General features: G+C 37.6%; 1 protein-coding gene across 6 annotated transcripts in view; it reads right to left on the bottom strand.

Moving 5' to 3' along the window:
* LMO3 (LIM domain only 3) overlaps positions 1-19,365 on the bottom strand; it is a 62,739-nt gene that overhangs the window by 39,621 nt on the left and 3,753 nt on the right. For 2 of the 6 annotated variants that reach the window (XM_032645826.1, XM_032645827.1), the window contains exons 2-3: positions 18,615-18,681; positions 13,219-13,432 (exon numbers count right to left, since the gene is read on the bottom strand). In XM_032645826.1, the coding sequence (XP_032501717.1) occupies positions 13,219-13,424 (206 nt within the window). In that variant the 5' untranslated portion in view covers positions 13,425-13,432; positions 18,615-18,681. Of the gene's footprint in view, positions 1-13,218; positions 13,433-17,422; positions 17,944-18,314; positions 18,520-18,614; positions 18,712-19,365 lie in introns of those variants that run through there. The other 4 variants (XM_032645828.1, XM_032645824.1, XM_032645825.1 and 1 more) reach the window with 4 other exon arrangements.

Below are 19,365 nucleotides of genomic sequence, written 5' to 3'. Positions count from 1 at the left end.
AATGATATGTATTACATGCGGTAAACACTGCCTTTGGTACATAAGGTTCTTTTAGCATTTATCTGTCTAAAGTCTCACTGTGTCCTGAATGGGGGGTTGCCGGGGAGGGAGAGAAACCCTGTCTTATATTAATGTTGCCATTGGCTATAGCACAGTATTAGAAAGAGTCCACATGCACTGGATGTTTCTCATCAAAGCAAATCTAGATTTAATATTAAATGAACAGAGGCAGGTATATTAGCCCATGCTTAGTCCTTTTCTTCCAAACAATTACTACATCTCTCTTTTACAACTCTTTTCCCAGGTATTGGTACTCCCCTCCTTTTATTCACACGTATCACTACCAAACAACTTTCAATCAAGCTTAACAAACTAAATATTAAAAAATAAGACTGCTCTCCAAATTGGGGGTACATAAATCCCAGGGATGTTTAAACAAGGAATAGCCTTTCTATTTATTTGATAGCCTTTACACATTGCTTTCCTAATTAAAAAATGTACAATGGAGTATTTATGATTTATAAATATATATTTAAATTGAGGCTGCCCACTTAGATTTCCTTAGGAATAAAGGTATATAATCAAAACGTTTAGAGAACACTGTGAAAAAGAATACCAGTTAAGATACTGGCATTCAATTGTCCTTGCCACCAGAGGAAACATAAAAATCAAGACTGCAAAGAAAACCTAAAGCAAGCTAACGTTTTATATATAATTCTACCCTATGGGATATTAAATATAATGCTTTACAAGGCCATAGAACTTTCACATGCTAAAGTGTGGAGAGCACGGGCATATAAGATATTTTAGAAAACTACCACCTCAGTTACAAAGAAAATCTCATGTTCAATAATTCCCCAAAGATTCAAATTCAACTTACTTTATGTAAAATACACTATAATCGTAATTCAACAACCCATTCCAGATTCCAATAAGCTCCACTTTTTTTTTTTTTTTTTTTGGCTGCGCTGGGTCTTTGTTGCCATGCGTGGGCTTTCTCTAGCTGCAGTGAGTGGGGGTTACTCTTCGTTGTGGTGCGCGGGCTTCTCATTGTGGTGGCTTCTCTTGTTGGGAAGCACGGCCCCTAGGTGCACAGGCTTCAGTAGTTGTGGCGCGTGGGCTCAGTAGTTGTGGCGCATGGGCTTAGCTGCTCTGTGGCATGTGGGATCTTCCCAGACCAGAGCTCGAACCCGTGTCCCCTGCAATGGCAGGCGGATTCTTAAACACTGCACCACTAGGGAAGTCCCTCCACTCTTAAATAATTTTTTTCCTTCATGGTTTTGGGTTCATGTGGTATTTAAGCATTTCTTCAGCTATCTTCTTTGTAGATGAAAAGTTGGTAAAAGATCTTATTATGCTAGTAGCATTTCATATTCTTGATTATTAATCATTCTTAAACCTCATCTTAATCTGTTTCTTTAATCTTCTTCTCATGTTTAATTTTCCAACTATCTTATCTTCATAACTCAGTGCAATTCTTCCTTTGTAACAACAGAAACTCACATTGGAGTGTTGGCCAGTGTATTCAATTCTTTCCCTATGTGTTTCACTGACACTTCCTGACAGTTCTATGAATGGGTTTGTTATTCCTATTCACAGATAAGTAAACTGAGGCTTGGAGAGGTTGAGTAACTTGCTAGGAACATACAACTGGGAAGTAGCAGAAAAAGGGTAGACCTCACATCTGTACTCCTTACCATTAATGCCCCTAAAACCTAGGGATTAGGTCTAACCACATCTGGTTTGGGATATGGTTAGGGAATTAGCAAGAACTGATGTGACATTTTTGTTTCTATAAAGTACTGTCACAGAAGGTAAAAACAGCAGATGAATGCATTATAACAGTCATATATGACTAATGTTCCATTAATGATAGTTGGGGGGGCAGGGCGTGCAACACACAACGTGGCAGATAATGAAAAATACACAATGAAATGATTTAAAATACACTATGCTTTAAGATGAAATGTAGGATGAGCTTGTGACTTCGGAATCACAGTGAAAAACTAAGTTGTGGTGAAAATGCAAGGTTCTGTTTACTACTTAGCAGATAAATCCTCAAGGCAAAATCAAAAATATTTAAAAAAATTTTAATCTCCTCAAAATATATCTTTCTTTCTCAGGTCACTGCAGCAATCCACAGTTAACTGAGAAGACAAAGCATTTAACATGTTTAGTCAAACAAGCATGTGATCTTTATTCTAAAGATAATAGTTAGTTTAATAAATACCACTGACAAGATTATTTCAACACCTAGCAGACTATCAGCTCAAGATCAAATGACCTTTCCTTAAAATCAAGCTCAAATTGATCCATTTTAGAAGGTAAGAATCACAAAGTGATTAGGAATATAGGTTTGAACTTAAAAGAGGACAAGATGGCAGTTAGAACACATGCCCATCTACCAAAAAGAATAGGAGGGCTGCTAGAAACTGTAATAGGAAAAAAAAAACAACACTCAGGATGTGCAGGGTGACAGTAGGAATTAAGACTTGTAAAGTCATTTGGCCACCACCTTGTAGCTTTCTGGAAATCATGTTCAAGATTTTTTTATGCATGAAGGATAGATGGCCACCGCTTTGAAAGCTCACCCGTTCATGCTGTGCCTCTCTGTAAGATGTAATGTAAAGCTTCTTAACGAATAACCATGATGTATCATTTTATAATTTTATAAATTTAAATACAGGCTCAAGTACTTTGATTTGTACTTAAGATTTAACTATAACTTTTAATTTCAAAAGTAAAGACAGCTTGTATATCCAGATCCCACTCTCACAAATAAGAATGCATATTAATCTTTTAGTTTTTAAGATGAATGCTTAGCTCTTCTTGATGTGAAATTAAAATTAGTGAGCTAGGGTTAGGTGAGGGGTGCAAAGCATAAGTATAAACAGAACACTCTGTAACATCTGTCTTATCGACAATGTGATTCAATTGTTTGAAATAACAATATGTCTTTGATGTATTTTCTCTTAATGCTGGGTTTGGAAACATTGATGATAATTAGAGTGAATATGTTATTTTAAATGTTTTGTACGAGAAAATAATTTCATTAAATAAGACTTGGCTTGACTTTAAAAATAATGAGAAAAAATCACCTTTCAGACCTAGAATAACTGATGTTTCTACTTTAAGAGTAGAAATTGGCAGCCTTTGAAAAATCCTTATCTTTGCAATTTTTATTACCTAAGTATTCAAAAATATCAGTTACATTGTGATCAGGGCAGAGTTTAATGACATCTTTGGCCAAGGTATTACCTTCATACGTGCTGTGTTGGCAGCCCTAGCTCATCAATATGAACATTCCTTTGTATTTCATATTGAAATATAATGATGTATAAATACTCCATTATATAGTAGATGTATGTAGATGTGTCAATTTAAACTCAAACATACATTTATACCAACTCTTGTGAATTAGCAACAGTCGAGTGACCTAATCCTGATGTCTATTTTGAGACGCATATTTCACAACTATTATGTAATCACACAGGGTCATCACTCAGGCCAAATAAAAAGACATCCAAAAAAAAAAAATACCAGTAAATAATACATGAAAATAATCCCATTCAATTTAGCTGATGAGTTCTGTTATCTCAAATGGAATTCAGTCTCTAACAGCCTGAGTAAGCTTCACAGTGGTTCTCGGACAGAAGTATTACCACTTCCTTCCCTGACATGTAGAAAAGTATAGGGTGTGTTCTTGGTTGTAACAGTGGTACCAGGGATACCACAGGACCACATAGTGGCTGCCTGTAAGCCTTGCCTCTTGCTCTCTCACTCATTCCAACCACACTAGCATCCTTGATGTTCCTCAAAGATATCAGAAAAGCTTCCATTGCGAGATCTTCATACTGACTGTTCCCTGTTCCCACAATGTCTTTCCTATACATCCCCATGGCTATTTCTTTCACTTTCTTTAGATCTTTACTCATGTCACCCTCTCAACAGGGTTGTCCCTGTCTACACTGTTTAATTTTTCAAAGCCTTATCTCCCCACCACACATACAAAGGCACACTCACCCATAAATACAAATTCTGCAAACCTCTTACACTGCTCCATTTTTCCTGTAGTATTTATCATCTCCTAATGTACTCAATACTTAGTTTGTTGATTATCTGCTTCCCCAACTAGAATATAACCTCTTAAAGGGAAGGAGTTATTTCTGTGTTTTACTCAGTGCTGTATCCTAGGGCTTTGTACAGGACCTAGGGTATATAGAATAATATTTTTTGAGTGGAAAAATGGGGAACAAGGATGTTAAGTGTTCTGACAGGGATGTCAATTATACCTCTGTTGCTAACTTACCAATATCTGCAGTAAGAGGCGAACGGTGCAAACAGCATGAAGGTTACAGGGCTAATTCTATCTTACTCTGCATCTAAAAGTAAACTATGACGCCTAAAACTCATCTTTTATAATAGGACTACTGGCTTACAAAAGTATTTTTACAGAGCATAATTTTTACTTATTATTTATAACCCCCCTTCTTAACATTGTTTTCTAATCATTCTTGATTATACCTCTTCTCATTCACCGTACTGGTTCCATGTTATATAACCACACTAAAACTCTTTACATATTTTCCTTAGTTATTCAACTATGGTGAGTACATCAGTCATAAAAAAGTTGAGAAATAACTTGCCCATAAGTTCTTCCCAAATTTCCTAGACTACTTTATTCTTTTTTTTTTTTTTTTTTGCGGTACGCGGGCCTCTCACTGTTGTGGCCTCTCCCGTTGCGGAGCACAGGCTCCAGCCGCGCAAGCTCAGCGGCCATGGCTCACGGGCCCAGCCACTCCGCAGCATGTGGGATCTTCCCGGACCGGGGCACGAACCTGTGTCCCCTGCATCGGCAGGCGGACTCTCAACCACTGCGCCACCAGGGAAGCCCCTACTTTATTCTTTATATAGTAAAATATTAATACCTTTGTATTTCTACAAAATCAGTTAGAAATATAAGATTCTACATTCATTATTTATAGAAATGAAATATCTGCACTCAAATATTTGTTAAGTGACTAAATGGTTTCATTTTTAAACTGTTAAAGAGATGGCAAAGCATGTAATCATAAATATAAACCCCAGTCTTATCCACTCAGCAAGAATACATTGTGGAAAGAAGCTTGTAGCTTCTTGTAGCTCAGAACCTTTTTCATTTTTTTTCCTAATCAATGGCCACAGAAAATACTACTTGCTAAGTTTTAAGACAATTCAGTAACTTATTGTATTATTTCTTTCTATCTCCCAAAGCACAGACATCTCTCAGTGGATATTCACTTGTAATACTTACAAGCTTTAAAATTATGTTCATAGTATAGTAAAGCTGAACTTCTCACCTGCAAAACTAAATAAACCTGCCCATTGAAACCAGTACTCACTTTTAGTGTTAGAAGTTATGATTGTTTTTTCATTCACCTATCTACCCCCAGCCCCTTCCACTCAAGAAAAGGCACAGGTAATAATCACTTATCTTATTCAGTCTAATATGCAGCTGTTGGTCAGAATTTGTTTTTATTGTGTGGTTGATAAACACAAAATAAGCATCACACTCAATGCCATAAAGTATTTTAAAGTGTTAACAGTCTTGATTCTATTTTTTTTTGATGAAATGTGAGCAATCTATCAAAGGACATTACTTAAGAGATTTTAAAACCTTTTAAAAATAAAAAAAGAGAATAGTTTAAAAAATGGTATGCACCTCTGTTAGAATTGCTATAATAAAAACATGACATTGTTTTAAAAGTTTTCAGAAATCAGAATAAACTAATGATGTCTAAAACTTCCTTTTGCCCCTTGAAGTTGCATGTTGGGATCCCACAGCATAAATGAGATGGGGATTTATTTTTTCTTGGTGGTATTTAGATTACTATTATATGTAATCATCAGCACGTTTTATGACATTCCCTGCCCCATTACTAATCCATGTCATATTTGATATTTATGTTTACTAAAACTGATTTTCTGTTTTTATTAATAGGATGGGTTTACTGTAGGCAATGCTTTACCGAATTTGTAATAACAATTTTACTTAAATATGGCTTTGGTGTACTCCTCTGCACATAATCTTTGAATTCTTAAGAGTCTTTTATTTTCCCAGTAGCCCAGTTGGAGAGTTTTTAATATTACGTTGAATCATAACAACACATGCTGGTTAGAGTCTAACTTAATACATGCAGCTTAATGTTAATTTTCCAACTTCAAATCAGAGATCTAACTATTATGAGATGATTATTTATCTCAAGTGTGATTTTGTTTTAAACCAGTAAAGTCCACAGCTAGACAATTTTGCATCATAAAAAACCAACAGTATGGAGTAAAAGAATTCAGCAAAAGATTTGGAATCTTTACATAACTAAAAAATTTTTGTTGAGAAGAAAAAGGTCTATCAAGGAGCTTTGATAGTCTAGAGCAGAAAGCAAAAATGGCACAGGTGAATGCCCAAGTGACTGATATGGGATTTATAGTAACTCTGTTTGTAATATAGTAAATATGTTTGATGAATATAATAAAAGGGTATGTTTAGGTCCTAATTCCTTTAGGGAAAAGTTATCCATTCATATGGATAATAAGGGGCAAAAAACCTCAATAAGCCAAAGAAATTGCTTTAAGATAAGAAACAAAACTAAATGCCACATTTCTGGCTTCACAATGTAACTTTCACTGCAAAGTAAATTTCTTATAAATACCTTGAAAAGGGGAACATACAGTTAATCATCAAAACAAGTATGCAATGATGGTAGAAACAGAAATGGAACAGACAGTATCAGAGCTAAGAGAAACAGAATTGGGTGATAAAAATCACAAGAGAAAAATTTAGGCATTCTACAGTATTATAAAAAATTGTCTTTTCTCTTAGAATGGTGAACACTCTATAAGAATAAGTCAGTGCTATAGTTTACAATACTAAGGAATTAGCTGGCATCAAGCATCTGAATTTTACAAGTTTCAAAGTGTGCCAAACTATGGTGATCTGGTGAAAGTAAATTATGACAAAAGTCAATGCTCATTCTAAGGTTGTACAGGTTCTAACATCTGTATGTGCAGCATGCATACATACACCTACAACTCTTTAGATGCTTACAAAGGGGAATGCCATGAATCAGTAGGAGTCATCGCTTATGTAAACCAGTTAAAAAATTAAAAAGGAAAGGAAAATGTCTTTTTAAAGAAACATGGCTAATGTAAATGCTGTTTTAAAAAGCTATCTGGTCGATTGATAGAATATTGCTATTTTTATTTTTACTTTCCTTGTTTTCAAGATCTTGTCGTATATTTACAATTCATATATTTTAACAATTATTGATGAAAGTGAGAAATGTTAGCTAGTGTCTGTTTGGAAGATGGGATGAGGTTACAGTGTATGATTTTGAAGGATAGAAGACATTCTCATGGGAACTGGGAAATGTTTTCAAACCAAATACCAAAATAATATTTCAATGACTCACAGTGTAATGAGAAAAAATACTGTGGTCGTTTTGGCTGGTGCAATTCTTCTTTAAGCCTATATAATTTTTATGTAAGGCAGAAAACTGAACTACATAACACATTTCTACAATGCATATATGCATCAAAACCATTTACAAAATTACTACTTTCAGCATATTTTTAAAATGAGATTCCTTAATAAATTATGTTTATGCAGTCAAAACAACATTAAAATTTATTATTAGTCACTTAATGGAAGTTATTGGTGAGTTTATAAATGAAGTGCTGGCTTACTTTGATATACTCTAAGAGCAACCAAAAATAGAGATTCTTTCCCAGAGTTCTATGTATTTGTAAAGTGCAAAATAAGCAGCTTTGGCAATTCTCAAATGTAGTTCTTACGAGCATTTAATCCTAAATATACTTGTAGGAACAGAATGTTTTTCTGCCAAGTCAGGTATGTCTAACTTATCCATCTTATGCGTAAAAACTATCCTGACTGAAGTATTCCGTGCTTTATGGAAAGATAAAAAACAGTTAAGAGATAGAAACAAGTGTGAAGTATTCTCTGTATTTCTAATATTCTTGGTGGGGGTTATTTCCAGTGACAATATCTCAAGTCTATAAAACAAACCAAAACAAAAAGGCACAAAACTAAAATAATTAGTTAAATACTCACTCACTGAAAGTGGGTGTATTACAGAATTAAGGACAGATATTGTAGATAAATTTACAAATAAGAACTTCTCTATGTATTGATAGATAGGATATTTTTAACAGAGATTGTTTCAGAGGTTGTTGCTCAGGAAGTCTAGGGTGGATTGACCCTTTTTTCCTAAAGCAAGGGGCACTCTCCCAAAGTACTGTACAAAACAACATTATCACTCCTGATTTGTACCAGTCCACGAACGATATATAGTCTAAAATGTTTGAAATAGAATGCAATAATGCTTTCCTATGATAAACAGAAAAATGGACTTAAAATTACAATATTTTATAAAGCTATAAATAAGGTAAGATAATTTACAGGGAATATGGCAGTATTTTTCAGAGACCCTAGAGTCTAATACACTCAGATGCCAAAATATTTCATAATACTAAGAGGAGCTTAGACATTTAAATATGATAAAAGTTATGACTATTATAAAGTGTTAAGAAAGCTCAAATGAAGCTCTTAGGAAAAAGAAAGTTTATTTGGGAGGAGTTTCATTCCATATAAAAGATTAATTTTTTGGAATTTAAAACAATAAAAGGTTATATTTCAAATAATAATGTACTGCTTTCCAGGGGAGATATTGTCAACCGCCTAATGTTAAAAAGATGACAGAGCAGGAAAAACAGAATGAACACGTCAGTCAGCATTAAGAAAGAATCTGTGCGATTAACTGGCAGATAAAATAACATTAATAATGTATTTGTATTTACTTTTAAGGCCATAATTATGTACTAATATAAAGTTAACCTTATATAAAAATTTATAAGTACCAATTTTGATCAGTGTGAAATAAAGTTATAGCCAGGTTAATGCTCTATGTAGCATTTAATTTTGTATTGTAAAATCATATTATTATACTAAAGCACATAAAATTTGCAATCAGCATAGAAGCTTCAAATCCTTTTTGTTAATTGGCAACTGTGGTAGAGCATGAAGCATCGTTCTTTCCCAGTACTTTCATTTTAAACAAATCATCCTCACGTATAAAAATAGCAAATTGCATCAAATTTTATATAAGACGTTTTCTGTTTCTCATATAGAAGAGCTGTATGCAGCTTCCATGGCAAGTATCACAGCAAACAGCTTTGAGTACATTCTCTGGTAAAACACCATTCACAGAGATACAAGATACAGCCTTCATCGACTTACTGCTTAAAATATACAAGTAAGAAAACGCAGGCTTAAATTAAAAAACTGACAAAAATGGTCCAACAGCTTAACTGGTAAGTTCTGATATTCTACACTCTCCAAATTGAGAAGTAAAGTATTTTGCTGTTATCTCCTAGTTCTGACTTTGTAACACTTGACATAAAATCTTAATTCTAAAACTGATGATACATTAATAGCTACTTTATTCATATTTTCCAAACTCAAATCAGAATGCTAGTTTAGCAGTAGCTACATAGTCCTGTAAACATCATTACTAAACCTTGACTAGTTTTACACAGTAATTGCTAATCTTCTTTATGCATTCTCTGGTTCAAGGCACAAAGATACTTCCATATCTACTTTGTCATAAACAACTTTTAAAAATAAAAAAAATATAAATGTGTTGGATACATTTTTAACAGATTCATTTCTAGGTCTTGGCATATAAATATTAGTGGGCAGACCAACTTCATAGTTTAAGTCAGAAAGCGTGTTTAATAGAGGAAGTTTTAAAAAATCAATCTTTCTGTTCCTTTTTCTAATGAATTTCTGAGGATGTAAAGCAATCTTAAAAACTGGCAAATTCCCTCTCATCAGACAGGTGTATCTTATATTCTCCAGAAAAGTAAAAGATATTATATCAGCCCTGTTATGGAAAGGGAACTGTTAAGATTTGAAACTCAGTAACGAACTGTAAAAATCTTTTCTTTTTTGTAAATATAGCTAATTGTGCCTCAAAGGAGAAAAAAATATCTGAGCAAAATCAAATTTACTGCAGTAATAGCTTCTAATACCCTAAAGAAAATATCTTATGATTTATATTCTTGTACTCATCATTCAAAGAACTTGTAAAAACATGCCACCACTATCACTACTCAGAATAAGGCAAAATAAACTGTTAGAGCTTCAAGATTCACTGTTCAGCAATAAAAGTGTGTTTTGTGTTTGCTTTTGGAAGGAGAAGTTAACTAGGAAGTTAAATACAGTTGGCAAAAAATATTTCACTCTTCTCTAGATATGAAAAATTATCTGGCCCAGGATAATATCTATAACCCATAATTTACTGGTACAGGTAAGCAATTTTTTCTTTATCATTTTCCATATTCTTACTTAGATGCCTAGTAATTTAGACAGAGAAACACAAACCTGTAAATTATTTATGGCTCGTTTGTGCCTCAAAGATATTACATAATATCCGAAGACCCGAAAACCAAACTAAACTACTTTTTAATAGGATTTAAATGGTTAAGCATTGGCTGTGCAAAACACAAGAAGGAAATGTACTGAACTAACAGGGAAATGAGAAAAATTATTTTCAAAGCTTGGGAAAATAGCCACAGAATATTACTTGTTCACTGATCATACTGCAGATTTTGTGTAATTAATAAACAATTAGATAGTAACAGTTTGAGGTGCACCTCCCGTTTTCCCTTAGTTAAATTTTGTCCGTGACCCCAAATCATGCCTCTCATAAAGCAGGCATCCAATAAGCATTTTTGAATGCCTGTTTATACCCATTCAAAGAAATTAATTGGTAAATAAAGTTTCCCTGAACGTATTTGCCTATTCGACATACAGAATCAGACTATTTTAATTTGCCAATCAGACATATGCTTTTAAACATAGACATAATTTCACTGAGATACACACTTTCCACATAAAACTAAATACCACACCTGCGGCATAATCTATAACACATAACATGGTGTTTTACACACATACCATTTCCCCGTTTCACTTCTGCAATTTTTAAGTGTTGATGAATTACTCCTTGCCAAGGAAGTCACGTTATATACAACAAAACCTTCAGTTTAAATAAGGGATAAGCTTGCTGTTAACAGCTTAGTTTGAAATGTTAACAACCCTTAGGCTGTTAACATAACAACTGGCCATTAATGTGGTAATGACCAATTTAAGAGGAAATTGTACTCTGAGAAATGAATATATTGGCAATCAGGAACAGGGTTTAAATTTGAAAGAGTATGATTTTTTAAAAATAAGGTAACAAGATTAAAAGTTTGAGCCTATCAGAAATCAAGTAAAAGTTGCATCACAAAAGGCAACATATAGACTCTTTTAGAGATAAAGATTTCTGAGATGAAAACTATTTTGATAAATTCCCTTCAACAATACACTTAAGACTATCAAACACCAGTTGAACAACTTATTTTTATTACCATAAGGAAGATTAAAACAACACAAGGTTACTTTCTCTGCTCTCTACTATGTAGACAACTGCAAAACAGTTTCACTCACCACACATGTATTTCATTGACAAATTTACATTTCTGATTTAAAAATATCCAGAGATTTCAAGAGACTCTCTTTAAATTTGACTTAATTTTTGTCTTTATTGCTTATTAGAACACTTTAATCTTGCCCAGACTATATAAACTCCTTGTTTGGTTACATGAATCCACTGGAGATACTGCAAATGTAAACAAAAGTCAAGACAGAGTCCAAAAGCCCACGGCTATTGGTTAGGAAGATAAAGCAAAAGTAGGAAGCAAAGTCACTAAAAGCAAATACAAAGACTCTATGTAGAAATCAGGCTCTAATTCACAATGAGCAGAGGAGAAATTTTTATTTGCAAGAGGGAAGTTCCAAGACCATAGAGCCTGAAAGAATTCACGGAATAGCTTAATTCTGATTAGTTGTGTTCGTTAGGGAACTCCTTGCCTATAGTCACATTCCATTCCCATTGCTGGCATCTTACATGTATTTTGTGCCCCTGGAACACAGAGAAGTAGTAGCAAGTGGTTATAATTAGTCAGGGGGCTGTCAGATGAAGCGGTCCTAAGAGGGGAGAGAGTAGAATCTGATAAACAGTACTGGACTCACCCTCTTGTAATGACCATTCATCAAACAATATGTTCTTATATATAAACATTGAATTGGACTGAAAATAACTGAATTATATACGAAGCAGCACCAAATTCCCTAGAAAACACCTCCTGAAATGACCAAGGAGTTACTGCTGATTGATAAATTTTGTTTCATAAGGGAAAAAAATTCAAAATGAATCAATGTCAGACTAGAAAAATGATTAATTGTATCAAATATGAAAACCCAAATGATGCCATATATCATTTCTCTAATTTGATAGATCCTACTTTGTTAATATCAGTAATTTGCAGTTGAATGAAGTCACAAAATTCCCTGAAAAGCAAAATAATTTTTCTTAAATACCAGTCCATGTGTTGAGTACTAAACGCTAGGATACAAGTTTAGTCTGCTTCATGGCTTCAGAAGCAAGAACATCTGCGTTGTCCTGAAACCGTTCAGATGTTTACCGTTTGGAGAGTGGCTATCATTTCCCCATAATGATGGAGGTCTTTACTTTGTTATTTTCCGTAAAGCTACTGGCAAGACTTAGGCTGTTCGACTTTCAGTGCTATCTTTGCGAAGATCACCTGGAATGCCATGGTGGGTGGAGGGAGGTGTATTCACACTTGGGGAAAGTTTTCAACAATGTACGATAAACGCCTTACTAATAAATGCCAGTTAAGAGTTTCAAATTGACTTTCTCTGACAAATCGGAAACAGAAATATCGCTGAATTACTTGGTGCTATACTCAGCCTGACCTTGTCACTTTTGTGCGAATAAAACATCTTGCATGCTGCTTTCTACCAAATACATCCTTGATGTGAACTGGCAGTTTCCATACAGGCAGTGGACTAACCTATCCCCAGGTAGGAGCATCAGGTAAGGCAAATAAATGGGAACACTTTGAGATATTGGGTTTTCCTGGCCATTGCTGAAGCGATCATTTGTGGAACAGGCACCTGGCAGCATTTTGAAGGCTGCTAGGTGGACACCTTTCAGGAATAGAGGCTAGTAGGAAGGAAATGAAACCCACAAAGACACTTACAAAGGTATTTTAAAAGGAATCCAGTCATCACTGGTGTGCAAGGCTAATTCCTACCTCAGATAGTCTCTGCGACAAAGGATAAGGTTAGCTTTAGTGTACAGGGTGGAGCCCACCTCTCCCAAACGACAGTCACAGCAGGCACACTTCAGGCAGTCCTCATGCCAGTATTTGTCCAGTGCCTTTAGAAGATACCGGTCCTTGATCTTTCGGTTGCAGCCAGCACAACCTTTCGGCTTGTTGTCTGGCTGGACTGAGAGCATTTGTATACCTAAAGGGAGACAAGAAAAACAAGAGAGCTGGGACTCCAAGAAAGAAGCAGAAGATGTCCAAAGACCTCCACCAAGTTAAATATTTCAGATTGCCTTTTTCAAGGGGTGTTAGACGTTCTTTTTGAGGGCCATACAGATATCAAACTAAATTTTGGAAACAGAAGAGTCTCAAACTTTGCTAAGCCCTTGTTAAACCATTTACGAAGTGACACTTATAAAGAGGTAAAACAAAGAATTCATGTTGCACCTGGTAAGTTGATATTATATACACGAAGAAGTTAAGTAATATTAAATAATTTTATAGTGTCCCCATTTTCTACATAAAGAAGTTCCTTTCGGGAGAAACTTATGAGTAAATGGCTAACAATCTCAAAGAAAGCTGTTTAACAAAGTAGTCTGTGCACAGGCTGTAGAAGTCAAAAATGAGTTTTCCTTTATTGGTTAAAAATTTCACTTAACACGGGCTTGATGGCAGAAGGAAAGTGCACCCTTATGGGATGCACTAACCTCACTTAGCAGTAGAGATGTTTATACTTAAGCAGAGTACAGTCTCCCGAAAAGCTCACCAATGCTATAATACTTGTTTGCCTCCAAAGACTTCCCCCCTGTGCCCTTGATATTTCAAAGTATTAAAAAATTTTTTAAATGTACTTACACTCACAAGCATCAGTCAGTGCTTCTACTAATGGCAGATTACCTAACTATATACTACATGCTTTTATATAAAATTAAACTATAGGATTATGTAATTTATTATCATAAACATGCACTTATTTATTTTATAAAGGAAAGAAAAGACAATAGAAGACAAAGTCTAAATATATATAAGGTTACCCAAACATCCATATGCAAATATATATTATATACCTATATTACATACATACTAGACTAGACATAGGGACATTTATATATTTTAGAGACATATCTCCATCATAAATAAGGAGTCTAGCTGAGTTCTATGGGTGTTACAACCTGACTGAAATTTTTTCAATGAAAGGGTATTTGCCTTTGGGTTTCTTCTCTCCTAAATGTCAAATACCCAGCTTTTAAAAAAGCTGGACCAACTATTCACAGCTTCATATTTACCAAATAACTCATTTCAAGCAGTATAAAGTACTGTAGACTTCGATTCCAAATTCCTTCGTTTTACAAATTATGATACAGAGGCCTAAGAGAGGTTAAGGGACTCGCTCAAAGCTGAATGACAGGTAAGCACTAGACTTGGTGGTCTTCTTACAGTCCAGAGATCCTGCTGCTAAATTATGCCTCCTCTCTAAGGCATAAAGTTTTAAACTTGAACATAGAATGACACAAGACACCAAATGCCTGCACTTGAAACAGTCTCAAGTAAGAAATGCCAAGCTCTAATCTAGAGCATTTTCAGTGTGTTTCCTGCTCCAAAATAGCTAAACCTTCTTCAGTTTCATCTGATGCCTGATGATGAAGCCTGCACCTTCATTATCTTTACAATCTTTCTCTTTTTTAATCACACTGTTAAGAGACGTCAAGGCACCGTACCCTCACAGCAGAATAACTTTTCTAGCTACAAATGATACATGAATTTCACATAATAGTGTTACGATGTCGAACTTCCATTAGAAAATAACTTCTCTGATAGAGTGATGGAGCAGGGACTGGCAGTGAGGCATCAAGGTAGCTACTCTTTCTGCATGGGATGCAGAGCCGTGGTCCTCGGAGCTGCAGACTAGCAGCTGGATTTGTACAGAACAGCAGGTGGTATTCCTATAGCCGGCTCTCTGTTCCTTTTCTTTGAAGGAGCTCAGGGTCTAGTGTAGATTAATCATAACCCTTGATAGCTCTGCTAAATCTCATTCTCTAGAACTTCTAACAAATGAAGTGTCTTTGATCAGAACTAGTTACCATCTTCTCGCAAGGTTCCACAAGGAATGAATCCCATTAATTACAGTACAGAACATACCCAGGTGCCTCTTAACTATCTACCTGGGGGAGGGAGAGACTGTGATTTACTAAATGACATTCCGGATTTCATGACTGAAAACATCTTGAGATGTATTAACAGTGGCTAGTCTAGTTATCCAATTTATAAGGCTATTATTTTTTTATATCATCAAGCTGAAAATTTTTTGTCCAAATCCTTCTTAGTTGTAGCTAAGCTCTGTTTCTCTGAGTTGTGTTACCATCATCAAGCGTGGAAGGTCACCTATCTTTATTCACAATGCTTAGCAACCAAGACAGGGGGTACCAACATTTGGGACAACTCTACCCTGCTTGTCTTCACAAAATGTTTTTGTTGTGCTGACATTTTAATTTAGCACTCAGAGGCCAATTAATATTTGAAACTCTTACACTCTGTCTGGCCTTGGGCGTAGAAGGAGTTTGATATTTTCTGCTCCATCCTGGTACCTTCCTGCAGAAAACATCATCCCATTGCTCTTGAAAAGGAAATGTTTTCGATACTCTGCAAGTTAACAGTTGTAGAAAAAAGAACTATTTTGTAGTCACCACGTTGCCATGTACCTAAACAGGCATAAAGCAGTCGGCAGCCTCTCTTCAGCATCCGGCAGAACGCATCTGGGTAGAGTTATGTGTTCGGAGCTGAGAAACATTTCACAAGTTGCTTATAGCACATCAGGACTCATAACTAGTTTTAGATTGGCATGTAAATTGTTCCGAGGGAAATTCTTACTGCCTCTGAGACCCTGCCATTCTGAGTTATTTGACAGTTTAAGGGAAATCATAATTAAAAAAAGACATAAATAATAGCCCGTGCAGTGTGGTGTGCAGAAATAAGTAGAACCATTTCATTTAAACTCTGGTGAGCTTTTAATTGCCTGGATTGCATTGTGAGGCAGCCTAACGGTTGATTGCCTCCATTATGTTCCCTTGTTCTGTGCCATTCATCCGCGCAGTCTCAGCTTCAGTAGTTAACACAACAAAGTAACCACAACTCCACAACACACAGGGGCTTAAAAAAATAATAATCATAATAAAAGGTTTACAGCACTTAGACCCAGTCTTTCATATTTTTGGACTAACTACACGTAGTGAATGGAAAACATTTTGTCCCCTTCGGAAGATTCACAGAGGACAATTTGGGAGAAGGAAAAGGAAGAGGGAATACATAAAGGGGGTTGGCAGAGATGAGGTGCCTCAGGAAGATGCGAAAATGGGAATGCAGGTTCTGCAGCTGGGAGCAGTGACACAGATTAAAAGAATTTGGCCAACACCGGCCATTCGATTGCCAAGAGGTACCAAACAAAAGATTTTCTCTCCTCCTGCCCATCTTCATCCTCTCCCCAGCCCCCAGCCCGGACTGGAGAACTGGATTGGGCCTAAAAGCTTGTTTCTCTCTGTTCACTGGCCCAGAGCATCCCTACAGGCTGCAGCCCCCTAAGGGACAACAATGCAAATAGATGTCCCCAGATCTCAGGCGCTGGAGCTGCTTAACTCTGTTCTGCCCCTTCAACTCCCAACCCCCCTCCCCATCCTTCCACCACCCCCCCTCCCCTTTCTGAGCAATGGAGCTGGGAACCAATTTGATTCCCTTTTTCTCCAATGCAGCTGCAAGGCTCAGAGATACTGACATTTTTCCACTCTTATCAGTTTAATTACAGTTACCATGGCAGCAAAGTGCTAGTGCTTGGCAAAGGCCAACAAGAGATTTGCAAGACTGAGTTCAATTTTGATGCAGCTCACATGCAAAATAAAAAAAAATAAATAAGAAACATACATACACTCTAACAAAGAATCCCTTGAGGAGTTTATGCTCCAGCCTTTTGTGGTTGTGTCTTTGCAGCCACACAGGGATGATTTGCAAAGAATGTAGCAGTTTTTGTTGCACCTAGCAAGATTAATTGGTTTAAGCAGCAGTCTTTCAAAGCAGTTACAACAATAATATTTCGGATCTTTTCGAAAGACACAAAAGCAGCGGAAGAGCAGGAAGGCTTTGGAGTAGCCGAGAGTGCCGAGCGCCGGCAAAGTGCATCTATGATAGATTGTAACCTTACCAAAACTTTTCTCCTTTTTCTGCATGAGTTGATTTAGGCGTGCCTGAGTTGCAGCGGCTTCGCATTGAGCGCCCAGCCCAAAGGTAGAAGTGGAAGGGGGTCTCTCGGTTTTAGCTCAAGTGCGGACCTGGTGCGCAGCCTACACCTCGGAGGACGGACTATTGTGAAGCCACTTTGGGAGCGGGTCGGAGCGGCGGCGCGGGGGGTGGAGGAAAGGACGAGGGCGGCCAGACGAGACACGGCGCACACACGGAGCCCCTCGCCGTGTGGCAGTGTGCAAAATGATGGCGAATGACAAAGCCACATGCTTCCCTAACTCTGCCAGTAATCCTAAAATCCCAGCGGCCCCTTTTAGCGTCGTGGTAACAAATGGATTTGATTAAACTGTCACATGCAGCGTTAGCATAGCATATCATGTTCAATATGAAAAAGATCATAAATCTGACTTGTATTTCATAACAGCAATCTGGGTAGCCCCCATAAAAATGTGCCGCAGCAGTTTGAATCTCAGCCTATTAGGACAGAGGCACCTTGCCCCACGGAACCTCTCTCTTCTCGCCACTTCTCCCAAGCGCCCCCTCCCCCCGCAGACAGTCACTTTTCCATCTCGTAGGAACGGTATTTCGTTATTATGGCAGAGTGGGCAGAGGCAGAAGTGGCCACCAGAACCCAAAAATGGTCGTTTCAACTCCTGGGCGGGGGGGGTGATGAATTCCAGCAAGTAAGGGGAGGAGGGTCGGGAACCACCTAAGGCTGAATTTCCTTCCTACGGGCCGGGCCAGATCGAACATCTCCTCCCAAACTCTCTCAAGCCCCTGTCTCCTCGGGAGTCGGGGCTGTGGAAATACTGCAGTTCCTCGTGAACTTTGACTATTATCCGCTCGAGTCGTACTTGAGACGTTCCGCGCCGCAGCCGCTCTGCTCTCCCTCCTTCCATCAACATCCGCCCGCATCTATTTCACGTCTCATCATAAAAATAATGAAGCCTCACATGACTTAAACAAAACGGTCTCAGCAGAGCTGCAGCCCGAGTGAAAGTTGCAGTGCGGAGCTGGGCTGCAGCTCCAGTTTATGCCTCATTAGGAGAGGCTGAAGAAGAAAAAAATCCCCACATCCGTACACGCACGCGCGCACCCGCAGACACACACACCACAAATAAGCCGCCGCGTGTACACCCAGTTGCTGCACTTACCTTCTCAATTAAGCGATACAGGGGGAGGCCGTTCAGAAAGCACAGTGGCTGCTTTGTAGCGCTTCTCCTTGGGAAAGGTCAAAAAGAAGCATTGCTTTGAAAAAAAAAAAAAAAGAGGGGGAGGGAATCTCTATTTTTTTTTTTAAGTTTAAAATAATGAGGTCCTCAAGGATCCGCCAAGTAATGGTGTTGACCGCATCTGAGCCACAGGTGTCCTCCTTTTAGGCAACTGCAGTCCGAGGCTGTCTCTCTCCGTCCTGGCTCAAGACAACTTACCCCAGGAGCACGCCAGGAGCCGAGCTGAAGGAAGCCCCGGCTCTCAGCTGCAAAATGCAATCCCTTCCCAGCCAGACAGAATACAGCCAAAGAAAAGGTCACTCCGTTATTACTGAGCCGGCGGAGCCCAGGCAGCGCTTGTCAAGACCACAGAGAAGCAGCTCCCTTCCGATTTAAGACTATTTACCTCTCGCCCCCCACCCCTCCCCTCTTCTCTCCTTTCCTTCTCTCCCTCCCTCCCTCCCTCCCTCCCTCCCTCGTTCGCTCGCTCGCTCTCGTGTGCCCGTTCTGCAGCTCAGTCAAGTACAGCCGCCCTCGGAAAGTGCAAAGCAGCCGCAAGACAGATAGGGCTTTGTTGCTAATTTCCCAGGGTGAAAATGTACAAGCCTGCGAGTGCAGTCAGCACAACCCCACGCATATGCTACTCGCAAACGCTGGGGACGACCCCCAATCCCCCCTCCGCACAAAAAGTGAC

The sequence above is a fragment of the Phocoena sinus genome, chromosome 10 (genome assembly GCF_008692025.1).
Source record: "Phocoena sinus isolate mPhoSin1 chromosome 10, mPhoSin1.pri, whole genome shotgun sequence".
NCBI classification, from domain to species: Eukaryota; Metazoa; Chordata; class Mammalia; order Artiodactyla; family Phocoenidae; genus Phocoena; species Phocoena sinus.
The sequence above is the reverse complement of the archived record's forward strand: the minus strand, read 5'-3'. Positions and strand labels throughout refer to the sequence as shown.